General features: G+C 32.6%; 1 protein-coding gene and 1 long non-coding RNA gene across 2 annotated transcripts; both read right to left on the bottom strand.

The window, feature by feature from the left end:
* Nucleotides 1-211: 211 nt before the first annotated feature.
* Nucleotides 212-7,410, bottom strand: LOC141704800 (auxin efflux carrier component 5-like). The gene is made up of 10 exons (XM_074507971.1): nucleotides 7,337-7,410; nucleotides 6,598-6,683; nucleotides 6,097-6,257; nucleotides 5,915-5,991; nucleotides 5,726-5,802; nucleotides 4,039-4,141; nucleotides 3,456-3,547; nucleotides 2,987-3,056; nucleotides 2,204-2,393; nucleotides 212-501 (listed from the first exon to the last, which is right to left on the bottom strand). Exons 1-5 carry the CDS (start codon nucleotides 7,357-7,359, stop codon nucleotides 5,799-5,801), a joined length of 351 nt encoding a protein of 116 aa, XP_074364072.1. The 5' UTR covers nucleotides 7,360-7,410; the 3' UTR covers nucleotides 212-501; nucleotides 2,204-2,393; nucleotides 2,987-3,056; nucleotides 3,456-3,547; nucleotides 4,039-4,141; nucleotides 5,726-5,798.
* Nucleotides 7,411-8,228: 818 nt separating this feature from the next.
* LOC141704812 (uncharacterized) lies at nucleotides 8,229-12,538 on the bottom strand. The gene is made up of 4 exons (XR_012568086.1): nucleotides 12,410-12,538; nucleotides 10,466-10,640; nucleotides 8,384-8,455; nucleotides 8,229-8,272 (listed from the first exon to the last, which is right to left on the bottom strand). It is a non-coding gene; the product is annotated as an uncharacterized LOC141704812 (long non-coding RNA).
* Between the last annotated feature and the right edge of the window lie 1,534 nt (nucleotides 12,539-14,072).

Genomic DNA, 14,072 nt, shown 5'->3' with positions numbered 1-14,072 from the left:
CCTCTAATTCCGCCTCCTGAGGTCAGATAACAAATAAGAATATCTACTTTTTATCGATGTTCCATGTTAGTTATATATAAAAAATCTGGTTAGTGCGTATCTTCCAATCAAACTTTAAAATTTTAGATTGATCCGTTACTCGTTATTATGGCAGCATTTTCTGACATAATTGGTGGGGGAGGGGGTTTTGAGCTTGTCCGAAACACATGTTAAAAAATTATTTTAAGATAGAATAATTAAGCCGAAACAAATAAACATTACTATCTAAGTTTAAATAAAAAACTTTACAATCTATAATGTTAACTGAGGATATAACCTTTAGGTCAATCTCTAAGAATTCTAGCAGAATTAGAATCTGATGACTGCTTCGGAATAACGCATCAACCATATTCACGTCATCATCAATACTTACATCTTTAACTATATTTCCTTCCATTGCACTTCTAAGCTTTTCATGACGACGTTGAAGCATTCTTCACGAAAATTAGTGCTTGTACCACTCTGTAGTTAAAAGGAAAAAATCATTATAATCAAAGCACATGCTATAATCAGGTGTGTATACATGATCCAATACTTCATCAAATGAATTTTTACTTTATCTTCCCGGATGATGTTTGAAGCGGCCGTACAACTACAACTAATTTTGACGATACAAGTAATACTATACACATAGCGAAAGAAAAGATGAAAAATGACCTTGCACCCTTTTATTACGTTCAATATACTTCTGTTCATTTCATATGCATATACATAGGCAACTTCAGCAACATATCTCATGGATAATCACTTTTTTCATTAAGACAGACCATGGGGCCCTTAAGTTTTTGGCCGAGCAGAAAGTGAGTAATTGGTTGCAGCATAAATGGATAACAAATTGATGAAGTACCATTATACTAATCTTTACAGAAAAGTTCTGTTGCGCAACATAAGGCCTTGGATTCCTGTTTTAAAGAAGATCCCAAGGGCATGATAGTTTTGAAGGAGGGGCTAAGGACAAAAAAGCTAAAGTATAGCAAGGGTGTTGTAATCTTTTACTTGAAGTAGAGGTTTAGTATAAACTGACCATCAATATTTTAATTACGTTCATGTTTGAACTATTATTCAGAAAATAGAAGTTATTATTCCACCAACGTCTCTCTCTATAACTGAATCCTATCTGATTCTCTTGCATTTCTAGCCTAAACTTTCTATTCCTTAACTTGTATACTATTCTAAGAAATCAAACACAAACAAAAACATCAGAAAAACAGAAAACTACATGTCAAGGCATGTCACTGAATTTAATAGTGTTGTCATTGATTTAGTATTTTTATAGCAGAAAATATTTAGCCAGAGGAATATTTGGTTGGCATATAATAGAATTACTTCATCCAAGGTGAAACTCGATAAGTTGTAGTGGGAAAAGTTTCCTCAACTGTATGCACATCAATATCAGCATACAAATTCTTCAGTTTAGTAAGCTTAAGACCTCCAAATTACAATTGTAGGCTGAAATTAATATAAGCACTTTATGGACTCAAATCATCATTTTAACAAATCATACCTTGGCAAACTTTTGTCTGTTGTAAATTAAAATGTTTTACATCTACATTTTACAAATTCAAATTCCAACATTGTCAATTACTCTATGAATTGAAAGGTGTTTATTCAAATACCAAGTATAACAAGAAGATGGAAATTTCTATTTAATTTATTGCATTGTTAGTTTAATTTTACATTAAACAAATACTCCAAGTCCATATTCGACATGAAAGTTTATTCTAAAAATATTGTACGGCCATCATCAGGGGATAGAGTAGCATCTAGATCTGGTACAGGAAGTTAAGAAAACGGTAGAGAAACCAATCAGAGAAGCACATTTATTTAGTGAACATTGTTCAAAAGGAGCCTGTACACATTTAATATTTCTTTGTTGTCTACAACAGAAGACTAGATGGTTAAAATTAAGACCCTGATTACAAGCTAGCAAGGCATTATATTTGAGACCTCATTTATCCACCAAAGTAAATTCCTTCAAAAGTTGTGAAAAGGTTAGACTATATATCTACAGATCATATGCCAATTAGGAATCTGAACAATCGCAAGCGGTATTCAATTAGGAATATGAACAATTACCGCAGAGGAAAGGAAGGAATATCAAGTATTTATATACTATATATGCAAAAAGATAATAAATAGGTCTTTGAAAAAGATTAAGAGACACCTTTTGTTGTCTGCACCCATGCATGTACTATTCCGGGCATTACCGCATCTAGTAGGTTGCAGCAGCTCTAAATAATTGGATGGACATTAATGAAGAATCCACAGTAATAATATTTTGAGACTTCATCTGAGCCAATCATGGTCAGATGCTATGGATTTAGATGGCCTGCAACAGCTTCCTCAAGCAATTGCTGAAAACCAGGGCACTTGTTAAGAAAATTATAAGAAAAAGTTTATAACATGATCAATAATATGATTCTAAAGTAACTTATTATTAGACCTTCCCGTGTTACAGTAAAGCACACCACTTCCATGAATAAGTAAAATATCTATGATTTGATATTGCCGGTAAAAGATATAGCAGACACTAACTATGTACAGCATTCAGAATGAGCTGTGACCAGTCTCCAGTGGAGTAATCTGGAATATGTAACAAAAAAAATTGATACCTCAGAGAAGCAAATGACTAAATATGGTATTCTGAGTCTCCATATGAGATTTATGAATCCAAATGTGAATATTTAAAAGGTAAAAATTGACTACTTTTGCATCTACCAAATGACGTTTCTTAACCTCCCAATATGGTTGCACCGATGACATCAGTAATATGTTGGGTAGTATTTCAATTCTAGTGGATTTTTTTTTGCGAAAATTCTATTGATTTTAGTAGAGCATGAATTTCTATAACAAATTTAAAATAATAGCAAAAAAATAAAATCTAAAAAATAACAACTGCAACAAATATTACAAATCTTGCATTAATTAAAAAAAATGAAAAAATTACCTGGAAGCAAGATGTCAATGACTCAACAGGGGAAGGGGAGGGGATTCATGGAGCATTTTCTTCATTGATTCTGCAAGTATTTCAGAAATTTATGAAGTAGAAGTTGAAGTTCAATAAAAAATCTAAAAAAAATCACAGATAAAGATAGTAAAATAATTCAGTCAAATTGTCTAACTATGCCACAATATAATCAAGATTGTATAAGTGAATAGAGTCTGGAAATTGACACCTTCTAGTTCTAGATAACAAATTACAACTTCAAATCAAAATGAATTGTGGAAATCGTAGGCAATAGATATACATTTATATTTAACTGTTGTAGGAAAGTCATGACTAATTAGGCTACTTATATGACTAATCTTGTGCATCTGTTTTACGTTTAACATATATATAACATGCATTCTACTTGTATTGATTTGAAAATATAGTTTATTATTTTCATTCCAACAAAATACGGCCAAAATCTTACCAGCATCTTGTAACCCTTTTATTTATCTCAAATTTCTTTCCGTGATCGATGACTGCAATACAATCTTCTGTAGAAAGATAAGCCCGATCCACCTGAAAAATAGATAAGATGTCAACTTCTAAGTCAGAGCCTTCATCTACAAGGCAGTAGATTCAAGTTTTTAAAAAATTGACATGATATCATTCCACTTGAAGCTGCTCCATAAGCAATCTATCTTCAGAATTGTCACACAACAGATAGAACTCAAAGTAAAAAAGAAATGATAGTTAATGCGACTTTACATCAGTCAAAACAAGTTTTTGCATATTTGGCACTTAAAAAAAAAGATGTTTAGTTTGGGCTAAGAGACACTTGCATATATATTATCTACCTTAAAGGTTTCTATATATCTGAAATTGTTATATGTTTTATGAGGAGATTTACTGCACATATTTTCCTCCACTTATCTTAGTTCATAATTAAGTTTTTACATCCCTTATTTCGAAGAAGAGTGTCAATAAACGGCAGATGATGACAGCTATGCTCATTTATTGTGCACTATTGTAGTACAAAACTCAAGGAACCCACCCATAAGACTGTATACCTCATAATCAAAAGTAATTGCATCTCCTTGTTCACTGAAGCATTTTCGATCAGACAAATTGTCTAGATAATTCAATGTTTCCAAATCTTCTATCCTCACTTCACTGTAAACCACATGAATTTTGGTCAGTCCAGGTAGCAGAAACAAAAGAGGAGGAGCTAAATACTGTAAATTTCACTACGGAAAAGCTTTCATAGTATCAAGAAATCTAATTAACTAACAAGATCGCAAAGTATACATTCTTTCTCTTTTATTATTATGTGGCAAATGATCAAAATAACAGTGAAAAGGGGGAAGTGTCTAAATGGCACATCTGAAAAGGCTCCAAGTTTTTGGACGGTATATCTCATGGATAATCGCTTTTTTCATTAAGACGGACCACTGGGCCTTTAAGTTTTTGGCTGAGCAGAAAGTGAGTAATTGGTTGCAGCATAAATGGATAAAAATTGGTGAAGTACAATTATACTAATCTTTACAGAAAAGTTCAAGAATATATTGTTGCTGATGCGCAACACAAGGCCTTGGATTCCTGTTTTAAAGAAGATCCCAAGGACATGATGGTTTTGAAGGAGGGGTTAAGGACAGAAAAGCTATAGTAGCAGGGGTGCCAACCCAGTTTGTTACATTGTTTGATGCTGTTAACGTGCCCTGGTGCAGCTTCCTTGTCAAGTATAATATCAAATTTGATGATATTCCATAGTAGCCCATCCTTTCAAATATCTCATACACTGTTACATTAATATTTTCATTGTCAATTAGTATTAATTGTTGTACTATTAAACTTTATACTCATGAAATTACTATTTTTAAAATGTAATCCCCTGCTCATTTTCTGGCTTCTCTGCAAAACTGGCTATATTTACTACTATATAATATTTTTTATTTAAATACAAAAGGGCACAAATTAGTTGGTGCATGATATTGTAGTTGCTACAACATGAAGATAAATGAGGGTAAAAACTCTATACGAACTATATTTTTATATTACACAAAAATTCTTTTACTGTAAGTAGAGGTTTAGTATAAATAGACCATCAAAGCCTTTTGCACAAAAATTCTTTTACCGTAAGTAGAGCTTTACTCTCTCTCTCTATCTCTCTCTCTATATATATATGTATATGTATCTATGTATATGATAATTCCTACAGCCTGTTTTGAATAGTATCTTCACCCCCTTCCTAGCCTTTTACCCTGAAAGTTGCAAAGAATTACATCTCTTGCCATCATGCTTTCCTGTGCTGCAGAGCTAAATGTACTTCTTTGAACTCTCACATGTAAACAAGCTTCCGCCGGAAGCTTTAACTTTGAATAAGGTTTCTCAAGCTCTAGGCTAAATATTCTACTTGACTCATTAATTTATTCAACTACAGATTCGACTCATTAATATTCAATTGAACTAAATAAAGTAAAAATGTTCAAGCCCATAAAACATAAATTGCTCCCACCATAACATTCAATTAATTACAAAATCACGCTGTGTGTATAAATAAAAAATAGCAGTTAAACCAATAGAACAATATCAGATCAAACACAAATTTATATTAATATATATATTTATATGACTGTATTTATATATTTTTATATATATATATATTAATGTATTACTTGGGTTTTAAGTAGTATAAGTTTGTAGATCTCTAAATACAGGAAAGAGTGAAAGAGTTTCAGTGGCAAAAACAGTAATTACCCATGGCTAATGCAATCGATATCTAGTCTATATTCTTGAGCATAATAGAAAGATAAGTATGCTGGAGGAAGTGTCACCTGAAATAACATTTACAATATATGTAGTTAGATCGCCATTGAACAAAATCAATTTGTTAACACTGAGTTTATAGTTTATACGTATCATTTCAGTGGCAAAAACAGTAATTACCCATGGCTAATGCAATCGATATCTATTCTATATTCTTGAGCATAATAGAAAGATAAATATGCTGGAGGAAGTGTCGCCTGAAATAACATCCACAATATATGTAGTTAGATCGCCATTGAACAAAATCAATTCGATAACACTGAGTTTATAGTTTCTACGTATCATTACGAAATAGTCAGTACCTGGATTATTGTTGCCTTTAACACTTCACCATCTAATCCTAAATAAAGACAGGCAAGGCCCCAACAAATTGGTCCCATGATAAACCTCCAAAGGATGCCGGTAATAGGGACTCCAATCGACCAATTTTCATCTATCTTTTTATTAATTGCCATGAATAAACCTGAAATATGCATAGCAGTAAGCAAAGCATATATATGAAGAGAATCTGGCTATATGTAAGGATGTCTACAACAAATTCAGATATTATATCTAATCAGGAAGAGTCACAGATTAGATTATAATGTGTAATAAATCCGTCCTAAATAACCTTAATTATTTTTTTAATGAAGGCTTGCAGACTTGCAACTGCTATCATCAGGTAATAAACCACTTTCCTTATTAGGCACTGATCTGTTTTTTTACTTGGCCTAATGTCCAGATAATGTGTGTGTGTATGTGGAATTGTATGTAGCTATGAAGAAGTTACACGATGGACTCGGGAATTAGTGCTTTGAACTTACCCAAGCAGAACATGTAAGTGCCCACAGCTGCTTTCGACACAATCAAAATACATTCCTCCATAATGCTTGGCATCTCAAAATGCAACCTGAAGCATAATTTCCATCCAGAAGTTAGCATGATGATAACATAAAAAAACCCATTAATAATATCTAATTTTAATTGTCAAAGGTTCACTGGTTGGCATAATTCACGAAAAGTGTCTATATTTGAGTGTACGCATGTGTATAAGGTATGGGGATTATAGGAAAATCTCTATACACAACTAACAACGATAATTAGAGCTACTATTATCATAGAACTTTTGAGCAATTTGCATCAGGTTACATAGGTTTCCATAGCATATCCAATGTAAAATTCACATTACCCGTTGTTCTAATAACTGAATCTTCAAAAGCAATAATGTTTTTCATATGCAAATCATCACTATGTACTAATCTGCAAATTGTAATTTTATTTAGAAATTTCAAGTTGCCTCACTTTCTGTTGGGGATTATAAGAAATAAAAATATGAAAGAAATTATTTATGAACTTGATTCGTGAAAATTCCATTGTCTGCAAAATTACAGTGTCTGTGTGTATTGCATTGTTATATGAAATGATTAGTATGTGGTCAACATGCCTGCTGCTTTATCCTCTTTGTTGCTTCTTGTATATGTATGCACTAGTCAAAAAGAGAACTAATAATAAACATGCAGATTGGTTTTACAGAAACAAAGTTGTAGCCAGTGTCCTGCTTACCAAAGCATGTTGCAGGAGTGCATTCTCTTCTAGTAACACGTGCAGTTCCGCTTCCAGATAGCGAGTATAAGCCTAACCAATCAGAATATATGAAAACAAACATTAGAAACAGACCTGGCCTGGCCCTTTAAAGACATGGTTTTAATCTAACAAATTTACAGTCATACTTATTTTTTGTGAAATTTCTTCTTGATAGAAAGTACAACAAATTATTTTTTCTGCACCCACTTGACAAAGCACTAAGTATCACTTTGCATCTTCCATATTAGGCTCAATCGATCATTAATCCTCATCGCAAATAATCATACAAATGAAAATATGATCATGAAGAAATTTACCATTAATAAGGGTCGCTCGCTCCTTAAAAATATATGAGTTTCCACCAGAATAGTCTACAAAAAAAAGGTAATATATCCTAATAAAACTAAGCGGACTCGATCCCTATGGCTTATATAATGGTTAACTAGACACCTCAAGAGAGGTCCCCAAATTCTATTCTCTTTTCGAATAAGGTTTCTCAAGCTCTAGTCTAAATATTCTACTTGACTCATTAATTAATCAAGTCTAGATTCGACTCATAAATATTCAATTGAACTAAATAAAGTAAAAATGTTCATAAATTGCTCCCACCATAACATTCTATTAATTACAAAATCACACTATACGTATAAATAAACAATAGCAGTTATACCAATAGAACAATATCAAATCAAACACTAAATTCTTCGAGTACAACTAACAACGATAAATAGAGCAATAAATCCATGTCGAATGAACATACTCAAGCGCAACAAAACAACACAGTAAGATCGCAGTCAATAAAACAAACAACGTACATGTATATATGATGATCGCATTCAATTAATTAAATCGCAATAAAATGAAGAATTACCTGGAAACTACACATGGACGGGGTGAACACTTTCTTCATTGTTTCTGCAAGTAATTTCAGAAATTCAAATAAAAATGAAGAATTAAATTAAATAAAAAAACATAAATTATACTCAGAAAAGATTGTATAAGTGAATAGAAATTCGAAATTGACACCTTATACTCGATTTCACCTCCAAAACCATGGTTCGATGTTTGGTGAACCTGATAACCTTATAACCTTATAACCTGTTAGAAGTACAAAATGTTACAAGTACAAAATACAAATTAAGATAACAATATAACTTACTTAGGGTTGACAAAATGTCTTCGTCTTGTTAAAGTACAGGCATATCTCTTACAACATAAAGTATTATTTATATTCATAATAAATGTAAATATATAAAAAAATATATTAGAATAATCAAATTTTAACCGGGTTTTTAATCGGGTCAGGCCGAGTACGTCAATATACATATAATTCTGAAATTATTACTTTATATTTTAGTTGGGCCCTTGATAACTTTCTAATTTTTTTTATCTGATACTCTTAGCGAGAATATTACTTTACGACCGTGCCCCAAATTACGATTGACAAATTTATACCTAAATAAGGTTATAACTTTATCCGATATTACTTAATACAGGTTTAAGTGTAGATATAACAAAAAGATTGCGGTTTACATGATCAGCCTGTACAAATACTCATGCTGGCCGGTGAGCATTTTTCTGTTAATTAGCTGCATGTCATAACTAAAAAGTTTTAAATCAATTACAGAAATACCAATTCACATTTCTAAATCCATAAACTCTTCTCTCTCTGAAATTACAACATTTCTATGGTCTATGTTGTTTCAGCAAACACCAAACAAATATGTTTTCATCAACTACATCTTTCCGAAATATTGCATGCAAATCAAAAATGTGTTGGTAACTAATAATATCCATGACAAAGATCTATGTTGGACAATTATTGTTGAAGTTAATAGTAACCAATAATTAAAATAACTTCTCTCTCTCGCATGAGAGTCGGCCGCCCTAATTTCACCTAACCCTATCCGCCCTACCTTCTTTTTCACCCTTTCTACCTATCTCTATCTCCATATTTATCTTCATCCCCTACTTTTATTCACTTTTTCTTTAATAAAATCGAGATTTGTTTTACAAACTCGAAAAATTCATTACAGTTATTCACTTTAATTTTCAGATATACTAAGGTAAGAGCTTGGATTTTATAATAAAATTCAGTTTTTGCATTCAAAATCTCTGGTCTAACAACATATTACAATTTGGTGTTATTCTGAGATTTTTGAAGACAACAGTCATTTAAGCCCAATATTGATGCCTAAAGTCTAAATTGGATTCAGTGCCCCACTCCCGCGGCCCAAGCCCACTCATTGTCTACTTCATTATTTGTTCCATATGACTATATCACATATATTTTTCAAGTATGTTTTGAAATTTCAAGTCATATTTTTTTTGACAAAAATGTTTAAAGGATTTTAAATATGAGTAACAGTTCATGATTTAATAGTTATGAGATTTTTCTAAATTTATATAGTTTTAATACAACGTTGATTTTGTGGAGTTCGAACTTTGGCGCCCGAAATATGGGTTTATTTCTAATTATCTACTTAAATATCTAAATTAATTATATCAACTATAAAATATTACATACAGGAGCACCCACGTGTAATTTACATGTCATTCTTATTATATAGGAGTTAAAAAACTAACGGGACGGAACCAGAAATAAAATTTTCGGGGGACCGACTAATATTTGAAGAAACCAAATTACATTATTTTATATTTTTTTTCAAAATTTAACACTAAAATTTCTGCGAACTTAAACAGTTGACAGATACCGAGACTCCCTCCAGTGCCCTCTAGTTCTCCCTCTCAAAACTAGGTCAAGCTTCTTGCACTAACAAATTGCAGAAGATAAATAAGAATATTAACCAGGTCAAGCTCAATGCAATGAGTGACAGATAAGAATATCTACTTTTTATCGATATTGCATGTTAGTTAATTATTTAGAAAAAATCTGGTTAGTGCGTAATTTCGTATCACACTTTAAAATTTTAGATAGACTCGTAATATGGCGACCCTTTTTGATATAATTGGCGAAGGATGGGTTTTGGGATTGTCTGACACACATGTTTATTTTACGCTATAATAATTAAACTGAAACAAATAAACATTACTATCTAAGTTTGAAAAAGAAACATTACAATCTATAATGTTAACTAGAGAAATAACCTTTAGGTCAATCTCTAAGAATTCTAGCACAATTATAATCTGACTGGTTTGGTGGTTTGGAATCACGCATCAACCATATTCACGTTTCATCAATATTCACGTCTTCAACTATATTTCCTTCCATTGCGACGTTGAAGCATTCCCCACAAAAAACCGTGCTTGTACTTGTACCACTCTGTAGTTAAAAAGAAAAAATCATTATAATCAAGCACATGCTATAATTAGGTGCAGTATACATGATCCAATACTTCATCAAATGAATTTTTACTTTATCTTCCCAGATGATGTTTGAAGCGGCCGTGCAACTACAACCAATATGACAATACAAGTAATACTATACGCATAGCAAAATGAAAGATGACCTTGCACCCTTTTATTACGTTCAATATACTTCTGTTCATTTCATATGCATATACATAGGCAATTGGGACAGCATATCTCATGGATAATCACTTCTTTCATTAAGCCGGACCACTGGGCCCTTAAGTTTTGGCTGAGCAGAAAGTGAGAAAGTGGTTGCAGCATAAATGGATAACAAATTGATAAAGTACAATTATACAAATCTTTACAGAAAAGTTCAAGAATATACTGTGCGCAACAGAAGGCCTTGGATTCCTGTTTTAAAGAATAGTTTTGAAGGAGGGGTTAAGGACAGAAAAGCTAGAGTAGTATAGCAAGGGTGTTGTAATCTATTACTGTAAGTAGAGGTTTAGTTATAAAAAGATCATCAATATTTTAATTACGTTCATGTTTGAACTATTATTCAGAAAATAGAAGTTATTATTCCACCAGCGTCTCTCTCTCTCTAACTGAATCCTATCAGATTCTCTTGCATTTCTAGCTTAAAATTTCTATTCCTTAACTTGTTTTACTGTTCTAAGAAATCAAGCACACACAAAACATCAGAAAAACAGAAAACTACATGTCAAAGCATAACACCAAATTTAATAGTGTCGTCATAGATTTAGTAATTTTATAGCATAAAATGACAAATTATAGCATTTAAAAAGAACTCGCATAAATATTTAGCCAAAGGAATACTTGATTGGCATATAATAGAATTACTTCATCCAAGATGCAACTCGAGAAGTTTAGTGGGAAAAGTTTCCTCAACTGTATGCACATCAAAATCAGCATACAAATTCTTCCGTTCAGTATCTCTAGTAAGCTTAAGACCTGAATAATAGACATCGACTCCAAATTACAATTAAGCTGAAATTAATAGAAGCACTTTATGGACTCAAATCATCATTTTAAACAAATCAACACCATGGAAAACTTTTGTCTGCTGTAAATTATACGTTTTACATCTACGTTTTACAAATTCAAATTCCAACATTGTCAATTACTCTATGAATTAAAGGTGTTTATTCAAATACCAAGTATAACAAGAAGAAGGAAATTCCTATTTAAATTATGGCGCTGTTAGTTTATTTTTACATTAAACAAATACTATCAGTCCATATTCGACAAGAAAGTTTATTCTAAAAATACTGTACGGCCATCATCAGGGAATAGAGTAGCGTCTAGATCTGGTACAGGAAGTTACGAAAAAGGTACACAAACCAATCAGAGAAGCACATTAATTTAGTGAACATTGTTAAAAAGAGCCTGTACACATTTAATATTTCGTTGTTGTCTACAACAGAAGACTGGATGGTTAAAATTAAGACCCTGATTACAAGCTAGCAAGGCATTATATTTGTGACCTCATTTATTCACTAAAGTTAATTCCTTCAACAGTTGTGAAAAGGTAAGACTATATATCTAAAGATCATATGCCAATCAGGAATCTGAACAATCGCCTAAGAAGTATTCAATTGGGAATATGAACAATTACCGCAGAGGAACGGAAGGAAAACCAAGTATTTATCTACTATATATGCAAAAGATAATAAATAGGGTCTTTGAAAAAGATGAAGAGACTAAAGTAATTATGTGCACCTTTTGCTTTCTGCACCCATGTACTATTTTGGGCATTACCGCATCTAGTAGGTTGCAGCTGCTCTAAAATAATTGGATGGATATTAAAGAAGAATCCACAGTAATAATATTTTGAGGCTTCATCTGAGCAATCACGGTCAGATGCTATGGATTTAGATGGCCTACAACAGCTTCCTCAAGCAATTGCAGAAAACCAGGGCAATATGGTTGCACTGATGACATCAGTAATATGTTGGGTAGTATTTCAATTCTGGTGGATTGTATTTGTTGCTGTATATATTTTGTTGAGATTGTTTGACGAATTGATTAAAAGAAAGGTCGGAAAATGCTACAAATGCGGACTGAGTTGGCTCATGATCAGGGAGAACCATATTCAAAACTCAATTTTTTTGAGAAGCATCTACAAGAGAGGCGGTGTTACTTATACCAATTTACAGCAACCTGAGCAGCATGTCTTAAGGGATGAAAAGAGTTCACAGCATTCAAGTGATGGAGAGCGCCTTATACAGGAGGCAGAACTCGAACAATTAGAGAGTGATACCGACAGGTTGAGGACTGAAATTATGAATATCCAAAAGGAACAGGAGAATGCAGATAATTATCTGTTATCTGTTAAAGAGAGGCTGAGAAGGACTGAACAGAAGCAACAGCAGATGTTCATTAGCATGGCCAAAGCATTTCAGAACCCCTTATTTAGCGAGATTCTTATGCAGCAGCTCAGGCCGAAAGAAGCACTGGAGACTGCTGGAACTTCAAAGAAACAAAAGCTGATTGCTCCACAGTGCAACAAAGGTCCAGCGGAGGCATCCTATTATCCTATATATGCAAAAAGATATAAATAGGGTCTTTGAAAAAGATGAAGAGACTAAAGTAATTATCTGCACCTTTTGCTTTCTGCACCCATGTACTATTCTGGGCATTACCGCATCTAGTAGGTTGCAGGTGCAGCTGCTCTAATAATTGGATGGACATTAAAGAAGAATCCACAGTAATAATATTTTGAGGCTTCATCTGAGCAAATCACGGTCAGATGCTATGGATTTAGATGGCCTGCAACAGCTTCCTCAAACAATTGCTGAAAACCAGGGCACTTGTTAAGAAAATTATAAGAATAAGTTTATAACAAGATCAATAATATTAATCTAAAGGAACTTATTACTAGACCTTCTCATGTAAAAGTAATGCACATGAATGATTACTGAACATGAAAATATGCAAGATATAAAATGATGGTCAACATGTCTGCTGCTTAATCCTCTTTGTTGCTTCTAGTTTATGTTTGCACTAGCCAAAAAGATAACTAATAATAAACTGCAGATTTGTTTTAAAGAAACAAAGTCGTAGCCAGTGTCTTACTTACCGAAGCATGTTGCAGACGTGCATTCTCTTCTTTTATCACGTGCAGTTCCGCTTCCAGATTCACGAGTATAAGGTAGCCAATTAGAATACATGAAAACAAACTTTAGAAACAGGACTTGGTGAGGCCCTCTCAAAGACCACGGTTTTAATCTACCGTATTTACATAGTCATGCCTATTTTTGTATATATTTCTTCATAAATAGAAATTAAAACAAATTTATTATTCTGCAACCACTTAACAATGCATCTTCCATATTAATCCTTTCCGATATAATCATTTCACTGTAAATAAACCGTAAATGTT

This window comes from Apium graveolens, unplaced genomic scaffold (assembly GCF_009905375.1).
Source record: "Apium graveolens cultivar Ventura unplaced genomic scaffold, ASM990537v1 ctg8256, whole genome shotgun sequence".
Classification (NCBI taxonomy): domain Eukaryota; kingdom Viridiplantae; phylum Streptophyta; class Magnoliopsida; order Apiales; family Apiaceae; genus Apium; species Apium graveolens.
Note: the sequence above shows the minus strand (reverse complement) of the source record. Positions and strands in the feature narration are given on the sequence as shown.